Source organism: Cebus imitator, unplaced genomic scaffold, assembly GCF_001604975.1.
Source record: "Cebus imitator isolate Cc_AM_T3 unplaced genomic scaffold, Cebus_imitator-1.0 Scaffold217, whole genome shotgun sequence".
Taxonomy (NCBI): domain Eukaryota; kingdom Metazoa; phylum Chordata; class Mammalia; order Primates; family Cebidae; genus Cebus; species Cebus imitator.
Genome location: NW_016107532.1, coordinates 2,667,719 through 2,683,275, shown reverse-complemented (window position 1 = coordinate 2,683,275; position 15,557 = coordinate 2,667,719). Strand labels below are relative to the sequence as shown.

Sequence of the window (15,557 nt, the reverse complement as noted above, 5' to 3'; positions counted from 1 at the left end):
CAATGGCGCGATCTTGGCTCACCGCAACCTCCGCCTCCTGGGTTCAGGCAATTCTCCTGCCTCAGCCTCCTGAGTAGCTGGGATTACAGGCACGCGCCACCATGCCCAGCTGATTTTTTGTATTTTTAGTAGAGACGAGGTTTCACCATGTTGGCCAGGCTGGTCACAAACTCCTGACCTCAGGTGATCCACCCACCTCGGCCACCCAAGGTGCTGGGATTACAGTCATGAGCCACTGTGCCCAGCATGTGTTTTATTTTTAATTTAAAACTCACTTATGACTTGTCTATATAATATAATTACATTAGTTCAATGTAAGTTGAACTAATGATGTGACACACAAACTCTTGTGAAAAATGCCAGTTACTTCTAATGTAAGCATTTTTTCCAAAATCATTTATGTCTAAACTAATTCCTTCATAAATCAGTAAGAAAATGATAAAACAATTCAACAGGAAAAGAACAAAGGACAGAAAACTCAGAGAAGAAACACGAATGTTCAATAAACATATAAAGGTATTTAATTAAATTCATGAGTAATCAGAAATATTCAAATTTAGATGGAATCCCTTTTATTCACCCATAACATCAATAAAAAGTTGGAGAATACCAGTGGTGAAAAAGTGTGGGGAAATCAATGCTGTCGTATTCTACTGACAACAGAGTAAGCTGGCACAACATTTTTGAGGGAAATTACAATTTTATGTCTACATAATCATAAATACCCCATAACCCAATAATTCCATTTCTAGATATTTATTCTACAGGAATAATTTCCTATGTTCACAAAGAAGCATGTGCAGGGATTTCATTGCAGCAATGCACATAACAAGAAAACTAAACGTAATCTAAACATTCATCAATGGGGGAATTATTAAATAAACTATGATGCATCCAAACTATGGATTATGCAGGAGTTTAAATGAATGGGGTAACCCTCTAAGTACTGGGAAGGAAAGAAATCTAAGGCATATCATGAAGTGAAAGAATCAAGTTACAAGATGTTACCACTATGCAAAGAAAAAAGATATTAAAAACCACACAGCAAATCTATTTTGCTTTATGTAAATATGTATGTAGGCAATGGGAAAAAGTCTCGAGGAATATATACTAAATGCAGGGTAGCGTTACCTCAGGGATGAGGGAGTAGGGCACAAGGAGGGTTTTTGTTATATCTGTTATTTCATTTTTATACATTAAAAATAAAATCATGGGCTGGGGGTGGTGGCTCATGCCTGTAATATCAGCACTTTGGGAGGCCAAGGTGGGAGGATCAGTTGAGCCCAGGAGTTCGAGACCAGCCTAAGCAGCATAGGGAGACCCTGTCTCTACAAAAAATACAAAATTAGGTGGGTGTGCTGGGATGCACCTGTGGTCCCAGATACTTTGGAGGCTGAGGTGGGGAATCTCTTGAGCCTGAGAGGTGGAGCCTGCAGTGAGCCGTGATTGTGCCACTGCATTCCAGCCTGTGGAACAAAGTAAGACCCTGTCTCTGGAGGAAAAAAAAAAAAGAGAGGAAAAAAAGGGAACATAATCATGTATTATTTGTATGATAAAAAATAAATTTAAATTGCCTCTTACTTTAAAGAGAGTTCACCAAATTTAATTCTAAAATAACCATAGGATTGCAATCAACAGAGGTTGATTTGGGGTATGGAGGGGAAATACCTTTTCTCAGAAGTACAGACCTCAAAATTCTGGACCAAGAAGGATCTTACAATGCAGTTAGTTTTTTTGTCATATTTGGAGAGAATATACTCACAGTTTCTCGGTCCAACGGAATGCCTTCCATACCTTTCCATCAATGTAAGAAATATAGTTTCCTTGGAAATTTCTGTAAAGAAACACAGTTTATATCCTTGAATAGGTAGGAAAAGAATGAACAGGATAAGAAAAAGAATCATGGCAACCTTGTCAGGGATATTCAGTTGCAGAAAATAACACCTACCTTCTAATTTCCAGAGCTATCAGCTTCCTAGTTTGCACAATTAATCAAGAAATAACGTGGGGCCACTGGCACAAATGATGAGGCATCTCCGAAGCTTCCTATCCGTCTAATCTCTTAGACAGATGATGCCAGTTAATTACTTTGAATGTAAGTATTTTATCCAAAAGCACTTATGTGTCTAAATAACTCATTCTACAAATCAATATAAAAATGGTAAATAATTCAACAGAAAATGGGCAAAAGCTTATCATTATCAACAAATAAGAAGAAAGAAACCCTATGCCAAGTAACACCAAAGCTTTGGCCCAGTGCCCTCTGCTGAAACATCCTAGGATTTTTCTTTCCACTTCTATTACAACCGATCTGATTTAGCCCCTTCACACTTTACTCTTAGGTTTTTCTAGACCTTTCTATTTGTCTTCCTGAATTAAGGTTTCTCCTCTAGGGCACTCTACATATGGATTCTAAAATAATCCTTTGCATGTCTACACTTGAACATAAAGCAAAAAACAAAATAAAATAATCTTCCTGTTTTAATCATTTCATCTCTCTTGCTTGGAAACTTTCAATGGCTTTCCATATCTCACTATGTAACTTTCAAACTCCTCTAGCTGATAATCAAGGTTTTACATAATCATATCTTCATTGTTCCCTCATGTGATTCGTGCAGCGAGATTGGTCTACTAAATTCCAACCATACCTGTAGCCATGCCTTTGCCTAGACTACATTCCCATTTTTTTTTTTTTAATTTAACAAATTATAGCTACTCTTTAAGACCCAAGTAAAGTTTTAGCTTATCCATGTAGCCTGACCTCCATACCTCAAGGATCACAGATTCTGGTAAATTCTAGCACTGATGTTCTGCATTATCTTTCAGTACTTAATTACATAGACCTCCCTTTTCATGCCTATTCTCTCCCTTCCTTCCTATCATTTTCATGTTCTGGAGATGGTAGCAGACTTGGCCCTGGGTTGGACACAAAACGAGTGCTACAGATAGAAAGCCAGGGACAAAGATGAGTTCCGGACAAAACTAAAGGACTGAGTAATCATGTTAACAACCAAAACTCCTACATATGCTAGGCACTGATGCAAGTATTTCATGTATTCACTCACCTGAATTTTGCAACAATCCTGTGAAATGGTAACTAGCATAATCTCCAGTTTAAAGATGAAGAAGGGCTGGGCATGGTGGCTCACGCCTGTAATCCAAGCACTTTGGAGGCCAAGGTGGGTGGATCACCTGAGGTCGGGAGTTCAAGACCAGCCTGACCAACATGGTGAAACCTCATCTTTAAAATAAAAAATAAATAAATAAAGATGAGGAAACTGAATCACAGAGCAGAATAACTTGCTCTGGGTCACCAAGCTAATAAATGACAGACCTGGGCTCAAACCCAGGCAGCCTGGCTCCAGAATCAACTCTTAAGCACTTAGAGCATCATCACTGAGACAGGGAGAGGGACAAGCTGCTGTAAAGAGGGTGAAGTGAAAATGGGAGGAGAGCAGCGGTTAAGCAATGATGGGATGAGGCTAAATAAAAATGGATAAGAAAACGAGTAAGGGTAAAACACTAGAGTAAAAGTAAAAGACTGGAGAAGGGGCCTAACAGTAAAGGAGAATGAGGAGAAGGAAGAGTGGACAAGCAAAGGTGAAAGCAGAAAGTCAGCTGTCAGTATGGCTTGGGGAGATAAGGAAGGCCCAGGAAGGCCTCCAGGAAAAGCCTGCCATGTCAGGCAGGACACAGAGGACAATGGAGGAAAGGTGATGCTTACAAGATAGTGAAGGTGCCATTGTAGGTGTTGGGCTCTGGCACAGGCACGTGGCGGAGCTTCTGCTTTGGGCTGAGATCAATACACGACAGCGTCTCATCTCTGCAGGTACAGAGGTCACACATGTTGGTGCTTGCGGAGGCCTGTTCCTCTGGTGCAGTTAAAGCCTTATTTTGGGCGTAAGTTTCAGGCTGCACCAATGAATCCTGAGTAGGTTCTAGTTCAGTAGGTGGACCTGTGACTTCAGTTAGGTTTTGATGCCGAGTCTGAATCTCGTCTGAACGAGGAGCTGTAGTCTTCTCCAGGGCTGTAGAATGTCCAGTCTCTGTAGTGGGTTCTGGAGTTATGGCAAGCCCCAGATCTGGAGGATGGGTTGAGGTCTCCTCCGTGGTTGGAGACAGTTTTACCTCGGTAGTAGGTTCTGTCGTGATGGTAAACTCCAGGTCCAGAGACTGAACTATGACTTGACGCAGGTTTGCATGCTGAGTCTGACCCTTGTCTGAAGGTGGAAGTGTTACCTCAGGGTGTTTTGGAGGAGAAGCTGTAGTCGTCAGGGCTGTGGAAGGTTCAACCTCTGTAGTGGATTCAGGAGTGATGGTAAGCCCCAGATCTAAAGGTTGAACTGTGAGTTGAGTCAGGTTTGAATGCTGAGTCTGAACATGGTCTGTATGTGGAAGTGTCACCTTAGGGTGCTTTGAAGGAACAATAGTCTTCTTCAGGAGTATAGAATGTTCAACTTCTGTACTGGGTTCTGGAGTTAGTGTAAGTCCCAGGTCCAATGGTTGAACTGTAACGCTGGATGACATTGAATGCTGAGCTTGATCCTGACCTGGTGTTGGAACCATTACCTCTTGATATACTGGAAGCTGGGGTACAACTTTCTTAAGAGGCTGAGTTGCGGTCTCCTGCATGGTTGGAAAAAGTTCAATCTCTGTCGTGGATTCTGGAGTGATGGTAAGCCCCAGGTCCAAAGGTTGAACTGTGACACTAGGCAATGTTGAATGCCGACTTTGATCCTGACCTGGTGTTGGAAATGTCACCTCATAATGAGCTGGAGGTTGAGCTGCAACCTCCTTAGATGGCTCTGGAACCTGAGCTGGGATCACCTGCTGGCTTGAAGGTTCTACCTCCTTAGGGGGCTCTAGAGCCTGAACTGTGGCTTCCTGCTGGGGTGGAGAAGGTTCTGTCTCCAGAGGGGGCTCTGGAATCTGAGCTGGAATGTCCTGCTGAGTTAGAGATGGTTCCACCTCCTGAGGGAACTCTGGAGGCAAAGATGGGGCCATCTGCTGGGTCAGAGAAGGCTCTATCACCATAGGGGGCTCTGAAGACGGAGCAGGGACTGCTTGCTGGACTGGAGAGGATCCTACCTCTTTAGGTGGCTCCAAAAGCTGAGTTGGGGCCTGCTGTAGGACAGGAGATGGTTCAACCTTCCCAAGTGGCTCTGATGGCTGAGCTGGTATCTCCTGCTGTGGTGGAGGACTGATCTCTTTCGTGGACTTCGGAGGATAACCTGAGGCTTCCCGCTGGGTTGCAGATGGTTCAACCTCCTTAAGGGGCAATGGTGGCTCAGCTGGTAACTCTTGCCAGACTGGAGAAGGTTCTACCTCCTTAGGGGAATCTGGAGTCTGAGCTGTGGCCTCCTGCTGGACTGGAGATTCAATCTTTTCAGGGGAATGCAAAGGTGGGGAACGGAGATCAGGCTGGACTAGAGAAAAGTCTGCCTGCTCAGTGGGAATAGGAAGATTGTCCTGCTGTACTGGAATTGGTTTGACCTCTATATCTACAGTGACTGCTGTAGGTATGGTAAGCTCCAGATCCACATTTTTAACTGTGGTATTAGACAAAGGTGAATTACTTCTGAATACTGGAGACAGATCTAGAGGTGAAAATACCATCTCATTACTCAATGGACTGAGCTGAGTTGGAGGCTGAGTTGTGGGCTCTTGATGGACTGGAGGAAGTTCATCATTTTCAGGGGTATTTAGCTGCTGAATGATAATCTCTTGCTGGTCTTTCAAATGTTGAAACTGCTTAGGGGACATTAAGGACTGAGCTGGGACCCCCTGTTGGGTTAAAATTTCAACCTGATTAGTGAGATCTGGAGTCACTGTAACCATGTGATCCACAGGTTTAACAGTGACATTGTGCAATGTTGGAGGCTGAACTTGGTCATGACTTAGAGGAGAAACTGGTACCTCATGATGCTCTGGAGGTTGAGCTACAACTTCATTAGGGAGCTGTGGAGTCAGAGCTGGGGCCTCATGCTGGATTAGAGGAGACTCAACCTCCACAGGGGTCTGTGGATGCTCAGCTGCAGCCTCCTCCTGGGTTGGAGAGGGGTTCTCATTCTTAATAGGTTCTGGAGACTGAACTGAAGTCTCCTGTTGAATTGGCAAAGGTCCAACCTCTTCCAATGACTCTGGAAGCAGAGGTGGGCCCCCGTGCTGGGTGGCGGAAGGTTCTACATCCTTAACTGGCCCTGAGAGCTGAGCTATAGCCTCCTGGTGGATTGGAGAAGTTCCCATCTCTGCAGTAGGCTCTGTTGCTATGGTGAGCTGCACATCTGGAGGCTTAACAGTGACACTGGGCAAATCTGAATGCTGAGCTTGATAGTGACCTGCAGGTAAAACTGTTACTTCGTGATGTTCTGGAGGCTGAGCTGGGGTCTCCTGCTGGGCTGGAGAAGATTCAAGCTCCCCAGAAGACTCAGAAGGCTGAGCTGGCTGCTCCTGCTCACTTGGGGAAAGTTCAGGCTCCATAGGAGGACCTGGAGGCTCAGTTGGGGTCTCCTCTTGTATAGCAGAAGGTTCCATCTCTTCTGGAGGCTGAGCTGGGGTCTCCTCCTGGGTCTGAGAAGGTTCAAGCTCCCCAGAAGATTCAGAAGGCTGAGCTGGCTGCTCCTGTTCACTGAGGGAAAGTTCAGGCTCCATAGGAGGACCTGGAGGCTCAGTTGGGGCCTCCTGTTGGGTTGCAGAAGGTTCTACCTCCTCTAGAGGCTGGGTTGGGGGCTCCTGCTGGGTTGAAGAAGGTTCCACCTCCTCAGGGAGCTGTGGAAGCCGAGCTGGGGCTTCTTGCTGGCGTGAAGAGGACTGGATCTCTTCAAGGGTCTCTGGATTTTGAGTTTCAGGCTCTAGATGGAATTGAGACAGTCCAACTTGCTCACGGGGCCCTGGAGGCTCATCTGAGTTCACCTGGAGGTCTGAAGGCAGGCTGCCGGGATACAGCATATCCATACTTGAATCTAAATACTCATCCTGCAAAGTTTGTTTCTGATGCTGAGGTTTTGATACAAATCGATGTGGAATTCTCACAGCCTTAGCAAGGCTCCAATGCTGAGCTAAATCTTTCTTCAGGTCCTTGGGAGAAACTATAAACTCTGTTGCTTTGGAATCCTGACTGTCTAGAGGTGGAACAAGTATTTCATCTGCCTGATGATCTGCAGCCTGATCTAGCTCTGCAGTTTGAACCTTACTTTCGAGGTGGCCAGGCTGAACTAGGGTCTGGTTCTGATCCCAGCCGAGCATTGGACCCACCTGTGGGAGCCTTTCTTGCTGAGTCAGCTTGTCATTCAGATCCGGGTGTGCAGACGAGAAGTGCTCGGGCCCCGGGGGCAGCTCTCCATCTGAATCTGTGTCCAGGAATGGAACCAAATTCTCAGTCGATTCCTGGGGCGGGGCTGACCTCTTGGAGGAAGCAGAGGACCCCAGGTAATCAAAGCCCCCCGCGTCCGCCGAGGGAGTAAGCGCATGGAGAGATTCCCATGGGAGATTGGAGGAGCCGGAAGACCAGGGCTCAGTCGGCCCCAGGGGGTTAGAGGTCAGCTGGAGTGGGTCCTTGACCCTCTCCAGAGGCTGAGACTCCTGGACTAGTAGCCACAATAGTTGCCACGTGAGGAGGGGCCATGGGGCCCAGAGACGTAGGCGGGACATGATAAGCACTGGCGCCGCGCATTGAGCAGGAACCATTCTGGCAGCCCCTAGAGGCTGGCGTCCCTGACAAGCACGCGCCCCGCCCCGTCCTTTATGACATCTTTATTTACACTACCTTTATTAGACTCGGGTCCAGATCTGCTCCATGTCACCAGGGCGATCTTACGTCACAAACCCACCCAAGACCCCCCCCCCCCCCCCCCCTCCCCTTAGCTAGGAAGGATTTGGGCCGCAGACCCGGGTGGGTTCCAGGACTCCAGCAGCCTGGTGGGGTGGGGTGGGGTGGGGTGGGGTGGAGTGGGGCGGGGGCACCGCAGAGCTTCCCAGGGAAGTTACAGGACCTTGCCTCAGGATATTCAGAAGCACTAGCCCAGTTCTGGCAGCCTGAACTCTTCCTCCTCCAATGTGAAATCTGAGAATACTCCTTCCAGGGAGCGCAAGTGACCTGCAAAATGTGTGCCAGTTAGGGTGGCAGGCAGAACGCACATTACAGTCATTTTTCCAAAATGTTGCCATTTTCGCTAAACTTTCTATATCTTTTGTTGCATGTTTGATAATTGATTCACGACCCTATTGGGTAGGGGCCGCCAGGGAATAAGCAAGGACTCCAAATTTTCTGTAGGAGGGCTGTTGGGGGTGGGGAATTCAGTCTGGGAGAGAAGGCTTCAATCCCAGTGAAGAGCCCTTTGCACTAGCCTGGGAGGAGGCTGAACTGTCATCCTGCCTTGACTTACATTACCCTAGAAGTTACAGTGCCACCCTTCAGAGGTCTACCCTGTGTGCACACATGGAGAGGAGGCTTATGTTGTTAAGTCAGCATGTTAAATAAGTTCCTGAAATGCGACTGTAAACTAGAACCCAGCTGACTTCCCCCACAGCCATTCTTACCTATCTTATTACTGACTGACTGGCACAATTACCAGTGTGTAAACTCCAAGAAGGTGCTTCATCTTATTCCAGTGCCTAGCATAGGCATATGGTGCATAGTGATGGTTTTAAAAATTGAAGTGGGGCCAGGCACCGTGGCTCACATCTGTAATCCCAGTACTTTGGGAGGCCAAGATGGGCAGATCATTTGAGGTCAGGAGTTTGAGATCAGCCTGGGCAACAGGGCAAAACTCTGTCTCTACTAAAAATACAAAAGAAAAAAAATGGGTGTAGTGGTGGGCAAGAGGCAGGAGAATTGCTTGAACCCAGGAGGTGGAGGTTGCAGTGAGCCGAGATCACACCAGTGCACTCCAGCCTGGGTGACAGAGCGAGACTGTCTAAAAAAAACCAAAAAAGTTTGGTACAGATAGTCTGGCTCTCTGGGCATCACCCATGGGAGCCTACTCCACTCCATTAGCCTACAGCCCGGCTTCCGACTTCAAACCCTAAGTCTGAGGGCCATGAATACTAGAAAAAAATCTACCCTTTCTAGATATCTGTATCAGACTCTTTTTCTGCTCAAGCCCTTCTATGAGTAAAAAAAGGACTGAATCTTTACACAAGTTTATGGAAATCTTTAGATGATGACCTGGCATGGTAAGTGACTCATGCCTATAAACCCAGCACCTTGGGATCCTGAGGCAAGAGGATCACTTGTGGCCAGGAGTTTGAGACCAGGCAGGACAACACAGCAAGACCCCATCTCTAGAAAAAGTAATTAGCCATGTGTGGTGGTACATGCCTGTAGTCCTGGCTACTCAGGAGGCTGAGGTGGGAGGATCCCTTGAGCCTAGGAGTTTGAGGTTACAGTGAGCTATGATCATGCTATTGCACTCTAGCCTGGGCAACAGAGTAGGACACTGTCTCTAAAAAATACTAAGAATAAATAGATAAATAAATCTTTAGTAAAAAGCGAAATATTTATACTATTTGAAAAGAAACCAGAGTATAGATAAATAAATCTTTAGATGATTTTGCTGGGATAACTGAAGGCTACAAGAGATATATATTTCGAGTACTATTTTAGTACAATGCAAGTTCTTAACCAAAAACTGGAAAAACATTACTTCCTTCTTCCTCCTAAGCTTCTTGGCAGGAAGTCCACTGTGCGATTTTAAATGTAAAGCCTCTGTCAGGTAAAAACCTATCTATGTTGCAAGACAGAAAAACTGCCCAGGACTTCAGTAGCTCACAGAGGGAAGGGCTTGATATGTATTTGAAAAGATGAGTTTTAGAAAGAAAAGAGAGATCCTTTCCATTTCAACTACTTACCCTCCTCCACCCTCAATGAAAACAGACCTTCCTCCACCTTATCCACAGGTTCCTCCACCAAGTTAAGGCCAGACTCCTGCAATCATAGAATGGCACTACCACCTCTAAAGCAGAGAATTTCAGGCTTTGCTTCGGAAGTGGCATGATGGTATGTTCATTTTCCCCCTTTTTTTTTTTTTTTGAGACGGAGTTTCGCTCTTGTTACCCAGGCTGGAGTGCAATGGCTCGATCTCGGGTCACAGCAACCTCCGCCTCCTGGGTTCAGGCAATTCTCCTGCCTCAGCCTCCTGAGTAGCTGGGATTACAGTCCCGTGCCGTGCCACCATGCCCAGCTAATTTTTTGTATTTTTAGTAGAGACGGGGTTTCACCATGTTGACCAGGATGGTCTCGATCTCCTGACCTCATGATCCACCCGCCTCGGCCTCCCAAAGTGCTGGGATTACAGGCTTGAGCCACTGCGCCCGGCCTCCCCTTCTTAAAGGTGAGAAAACTCCTGAAGCTGTTAGGATTTTTAATGTAAGTTTCTTCCAAGGATATTAATGTAGGCTTCAAACTGTTTTGTTATGAGAAATAAAAACTAAACTCTAGTCACTCAAACTAACAGTTGAGGTATCCTATGGCTTCAAAATAAAGTAAGATTTGCAAATAAATTGCTAGATACAGACAACCATTTTTTAATTATATGCCACACAAACAGTGGAGAAAATTATGAATACCACCATCCAAGTGATTGAGATTATTAATTTTAGGTAGCAGGCCAATTCAGACATGTCTACTTATCCCCAATGAGAGGAGGCCTCTCGTATCTCCTCCCTATAACCCAGTTCAATACTTCTGTTTAAAGTCTAGAATTTCAATGTTGAAAGGAGAGTGTGGTTAGTGAAAGAAAATCTACAAGGTTTACCCTGATGATCCTTTCTGACCGTCCATTGAAACCAAAGTAGCAAATCGCCAGTTCTTGGCTCCAGGAGTTGTTTAGGGCAAGGAGGGCCTGATGTTGAACTGCCTTTTATGTCTGGTGCCAAGACAAACCCTAAAGTCACAAGAGATAGACCTGTAAATATCACAACCTGCCAGATGTTTCATTCTGGATACATCTGAGATTTATCAATACCAACTGTGCAAAAAAAGAAATTATTTTAGTTTTCCCATTCAGTAGCTCCTGCTTGAGAATATAACTTGAAGAACAGATGAACCCACCATCCATCCCCCTCCCCAAGTTTAAACCCCTGTTTAAAGAGGAAACACACATACCTCTGTAAATTTTACAAGCAACTAAAACAACTAGAGGTTCACCTGCATTTATAAGCTTCTTTGAGAATACGAATATCTACTGAGTGCCAATTCTTGAAATATTTTACACATTTCTGTGGATTTCTTACATCACCAGTTCTTTCTTATATGTCTTTTTTATTTTTTAAAGTGTAATATATGATTATATTCATGAAATTCAAATGATACAAATAAAGTCAACTTTACTATATTAGAAATTAATAAGAATTAACAGTAAAGTTAATTCTTTATTGATTTGTTTATGCACCTTCCTCTATCGCTGGTTTATAAGCTCCATAAGTGTGAGAGGAAACCATATCGTGATCTTTTTTCATTCCCAGAACCAAGCACAGTTCTTGGCATATAATAGATGATAGATGACCTGTTGATTGAGTGAATTAATAAAACAATGAATAAGTAAAAATTGAAATTACTTTCTCCAACTGAAGAGAAGGAGAAATGCTTGTTGGGAAGGAGAAATGAAGACTAATTTTTAAATGTTGAGTGCTACAGGGGAGACCAGCCTGTATCATGAGTCACGGTGGAGCTTTTCTGGACAATCAGGAAACTTCAGAAGGACTCTGAAGCCCTGGGTGGTACAGACAGTTGTCACCTTGGATAGCCTTGCCACAGTTCTTGCTGGCAACCATCTCCCTTCATTTCACTGAAAAAACAAATGAACAAAAAACAAAAACCCACAAAACCCTCTTAGGTGCCTTAAGTCTTTCCTAGATTTTATTTTAAAACATTATTCTTTTTTCTATATTTACGAAAAGCAAAAGACAGGAACTAGGTATATGTGCTTAAGTAGAAAAGAACACTTAGGCTGGGCGCTGTGGCTCTCACCTGTAATCCCAGCATTTTGGGAGGCTGAGGTGGGCGGATTGCCTTAGGTCAGGAGTTTGAGACCAGCCTGACCAACGTGGTGAAACCCTGTCTCTACTAAAAATACAAAAATTAGCTTGTTGTGGTGATGGGCACCTGTAATCCCAGCTACTTGGAAGGCTGAGACGGGAGAATTGCTTGAACACAGGAGGCGGAAGTTGCAGTGAGCCGAGACCAGGCCATTGCACTCCAGCATGGGCAACAGAAGCGAAACTCCTCTGGCAACAGAGAGAGAGAGAGAGAGAGAGACAGAGAGAGACAAAGAGAGAGAGAGGGAGGGAGGAAATAACACTTAAACTAGATAACAGGGGAGATCAAATAGTAACCCAAGGCTCTATGTTCAGTAAATAAATAAATCTAATAGGAATACCTTCTCCTCTCACCTATCTATTGATTTGTAGAACATTTCCTTCATTACTCTATCAGTGATGAAATTGTGCTGTGAAATTCTCAAAACCTAAAGCTTATGAAATGGTCTCAATGTCCAGGGTGCACTAAAAACTCATTACTTACAAAATGATGCCAAGTAACTGTTTCATAATCTTTACCATACCTTTACAATATTTGAGTGGTTATGTGAAATGGTCACAGGTTAGAAACAGATCATTGTCCAAGAGTTAAATATCTCACAGGTGATCATTTCAGTCACAGGAAGTAGAACCAGGATTGAAGAGGGTGTTGAACAGGTTATAGAAATGGAGTTAGTATACCCGGGTCATTACTAAGCAGAGTTCTTAGGTTTGATCAAGGTTAAATTAATGAGGAATGGAATACAGACAAGAATAGGCAGCAAGATTAGCAGGAAGCAGTCAGACCAAGTAAGCAATCAGGAATTGAAATGGTCCTTGAAAAGGGAAAGGTGATTGAACTGAGGCATACAATGAGATACCACTCTGTAGTTCCGGGAAAGTAAAATTGGTTAGCATGTTAGTATGGAATAGGATTTCTAGAAGGCCGCTTAAATAATGTTCCCAACCTCTGAGAACTGAAGGGAGTTCCAAACAGCCAGTTTGTAAGTGATGATGTGCATCATGATGATGATGATACAGTCTCCTTTATGTAGCAGCTGGCAGAACAGCTGGTCACAACCACACATGTTAAATTCACATAAAAGTAAATATATGGCTGGGTATGGTGGCTCACACTTGTAGTCTCAGCACTTTGGGGGGCTGAGGTGGGTGGATCACTTGAGGTCAGGAGTTCGAGACCAGTCTGGCCAACAAGGTGAAACTCCATCTCTACAAAAATACAAAAATTAGCCAGGCATGGTGGTGTGTGCCTGTAGTCCCAGCTACTCAGGAGGCTGAGGCAGGAGAATCTCTTGAACCAGGGAGGCAGAGGTTGCAGTGAGCCAAGATCATACCACTGCACTCCAGCCTGGGCAACAGAGACAGAGACTCTGTCTGAAAAAAAAAAAAAAAAGGAAATCTAGCTGGCTGGGCATGGTGACTTGTATTATCTAGCTACTTAAGAGGCTGAGGCAGGAAGATTGCTTGAGGTCAGGATTTAGAGACCTAGGCAACACAGGGATACTCTGTCTCTAAAAAAATTTAGAAAGTAAACACAAGCAGAACTCTTCTGGTGAAGATTTCATTCATTCATTCTTTTTTTTTAATTTTTGACAGAATAGGGCTGATGACATTCATTCATTTTTTAGAGATGGGTTTCATTCTGTTGCTAAAGTGCAGTGATGCAATCATAGCTCACTCCAGCCTCAAACTCCTGGGCTCAAGTAATCCTCCCACCTCAACCTCCCAAATAGCTGAGATGCTGATTTTTTTTCCTTCCTTCCTTTCTTTCCTTCTCCTTTTGCCCCTTTCTTCCTTCCCTCCCTTCCTTCCCCTTCTTTCCTTTCCTTGCTTCCCTTTATTCACCTTCCTCCCTCCCTCCCTCCTTCCTTCCTCTCTCTCACTTTCTCTCTGATGAAGTCTCACTCTGTTGCCTAGGCTGGAGTGCAGTGGCACAATCTCGCCTCCTCCTAGGCTCAAGCAATTCTCCTACACAATCTTGGTCACTGCAACCTCCACCTCTTGGGCTCAAGCAATTCTCCTGCCTCAGATTCCCAAGTAGCTGGAATTACAGGCGTGCACCACCACACCTGGCTAATTTTTGTATTTTTAGTAGAGATGGGGTTTCACCATGTTGGCCAGTCTGGTCTTGAACTCCTGATCTCAAGTGATCCTCCCGCCTTGGCTTCCGAAAGTGCCAGGATTACAGGCGTGAGCCACCGTGCCCAGTCTTAACTTTAATTTTTTTGTTGTTGTAAAGACAGGGTCTCACTATGTTGCCCAAACACATTTCTTAAAAAGGGCCAGCATAAAATAACATGGGGTTTAGCATCAGTAGGTTTAGTTCAACCTTAAGCTTCCATTTCTTGTCAGGAACCTGAAGCAAGTCACATCCTGAGTTTGTTTCTTCATCTAAAAAAAACAAAGAACTGGAAGATTAGTGTGGCAACGCATCTGAAAATATTCTGGAAACGAGTGCTGGACAAATGCTAACCTATTATTGAATTCAGCACTTCATTCCAGCAGAGTCAGGAAGTCCATATTTGAAGCCACCTTGACTGGAGATTTCTGAAAAAGCTGCTTCTGATCGCATGCCTTTTGGGCTCTGTGGGCAGCCCTTGCTGAATAAAACTTAATGACGGCATAGAAACCAGCATGGGCCACTGCAGCATTTAGGAAGACCCGGACTGAACACAGAAGGTCAAATTTTGAAAACGCTGTGAACAGAGAATGCTTGTGGGGGGTCCCACGCCAAGTAAGTGCATGAAATCTCACACCCAGAAAACAAAACCGCTCATGCTCTCATATTCCCCAAACCCTTCTTTGCAAAGGATGCAATTCAAAACACTTCCCACTTGATGAACAAGTGTTCTTTTTTTTTTTTTTCTTTTTGAGAGGGAGTCTCGCTCTGGTGCCCAGGCTGCAGTGCAGTGGCGCGATCTCGGCTCACTGCAACCACCGCTTCCCGGGTTCAAGCGATTCTCCTGCCTCAGCCTCCCGAGTAGCGGTGACCACAGGCTTGCGCCACCCTGCCAGGCTGATTTCTGTACTTTTTTTTTTTTTAGTAGAGTTGGGGTTTCGCCATGTTGGCCAGGCTGGTCTCGAACGCCTGACCTCAGGCGATCCGCCCGCCTCAACCTCCCAAAGTGCTGGGATTACAGGTGTGAGCCACCGCGCCCGGCCACAAGTTTTCCTCTTAAAATCCTAAACTTTAAATAAAATCCTAAACTTTAAGAAGCACTGGAAGGTAAAATGTGCTTACTGTGGAGCAGTGCCTCTCTGGACTCTAAAATCGGCTGCGGGTAGCTGTCAGCTGGGGTCCCCTCTGGAATTCAGTCCTTCAGCGGAGGGTGAGGCAGGTGAGGTGCTGAGGCAGGACTCCGGGGCTCCCAGTCAGCGGGAGGGCGGCTTTCTCCATCCCTCCCTCCACCCTGGCCCCAGCTCCCAAGTAAAGCCTCGACTGTGGGTCCGGAGCTCAGCTCTCACACTAGCGAGGTTCTGTCACCCTCTGTGGGAACCGCACAGCGCACCAGCTCCGCCAT

General features: G+C 45.2%; 1 protein-coding gene and 1 pseudogene across 1 annotated transcript in view; both read right to left on the bottom strand.

Annotated features, from left to right (window-relative positions):
• Positions 1 to 7,799, bottom strand: part of LOC108318319 (leucine-rich repeat-containing protein 37B-like) — a 44,665-nt gene extending 36,866 nt beyond the window's left edge. Inside the window, exons 1-5 of the mRNA XM_017549344.2 lie at positions 6,891 to 7,799; positions 6,391 to 6,659; positions 4,762 to 4,884; positions 3,725 to 4,404; positions 1,763 to 1,834 (exon numbers count right to left, since the gene is read on the bottom strand). Of these exons, the coding sequence (XP_017404833.2) occupies positions 1,763 to 1,834; positions 3,725 to 4,404; positions 4,762 to 4,884; positions 6,391 to 6,659; positions 6,891 to 7,686 (1,940 nt within the window). The 5' untranslated portion in view covers positions 7,687 to 7,799. The remainder of the gene's footprint in view (positions 1 to 1,762; positions 1,835 to 3,724; positions 4,405 to 4,761; positions 4,885 to 6,390; positions 6,660 to 6,890) is intronic.
• On the bottom strand, positions 7,279 to 15,557 carry LOC108318348 (annotated as a pseudogene).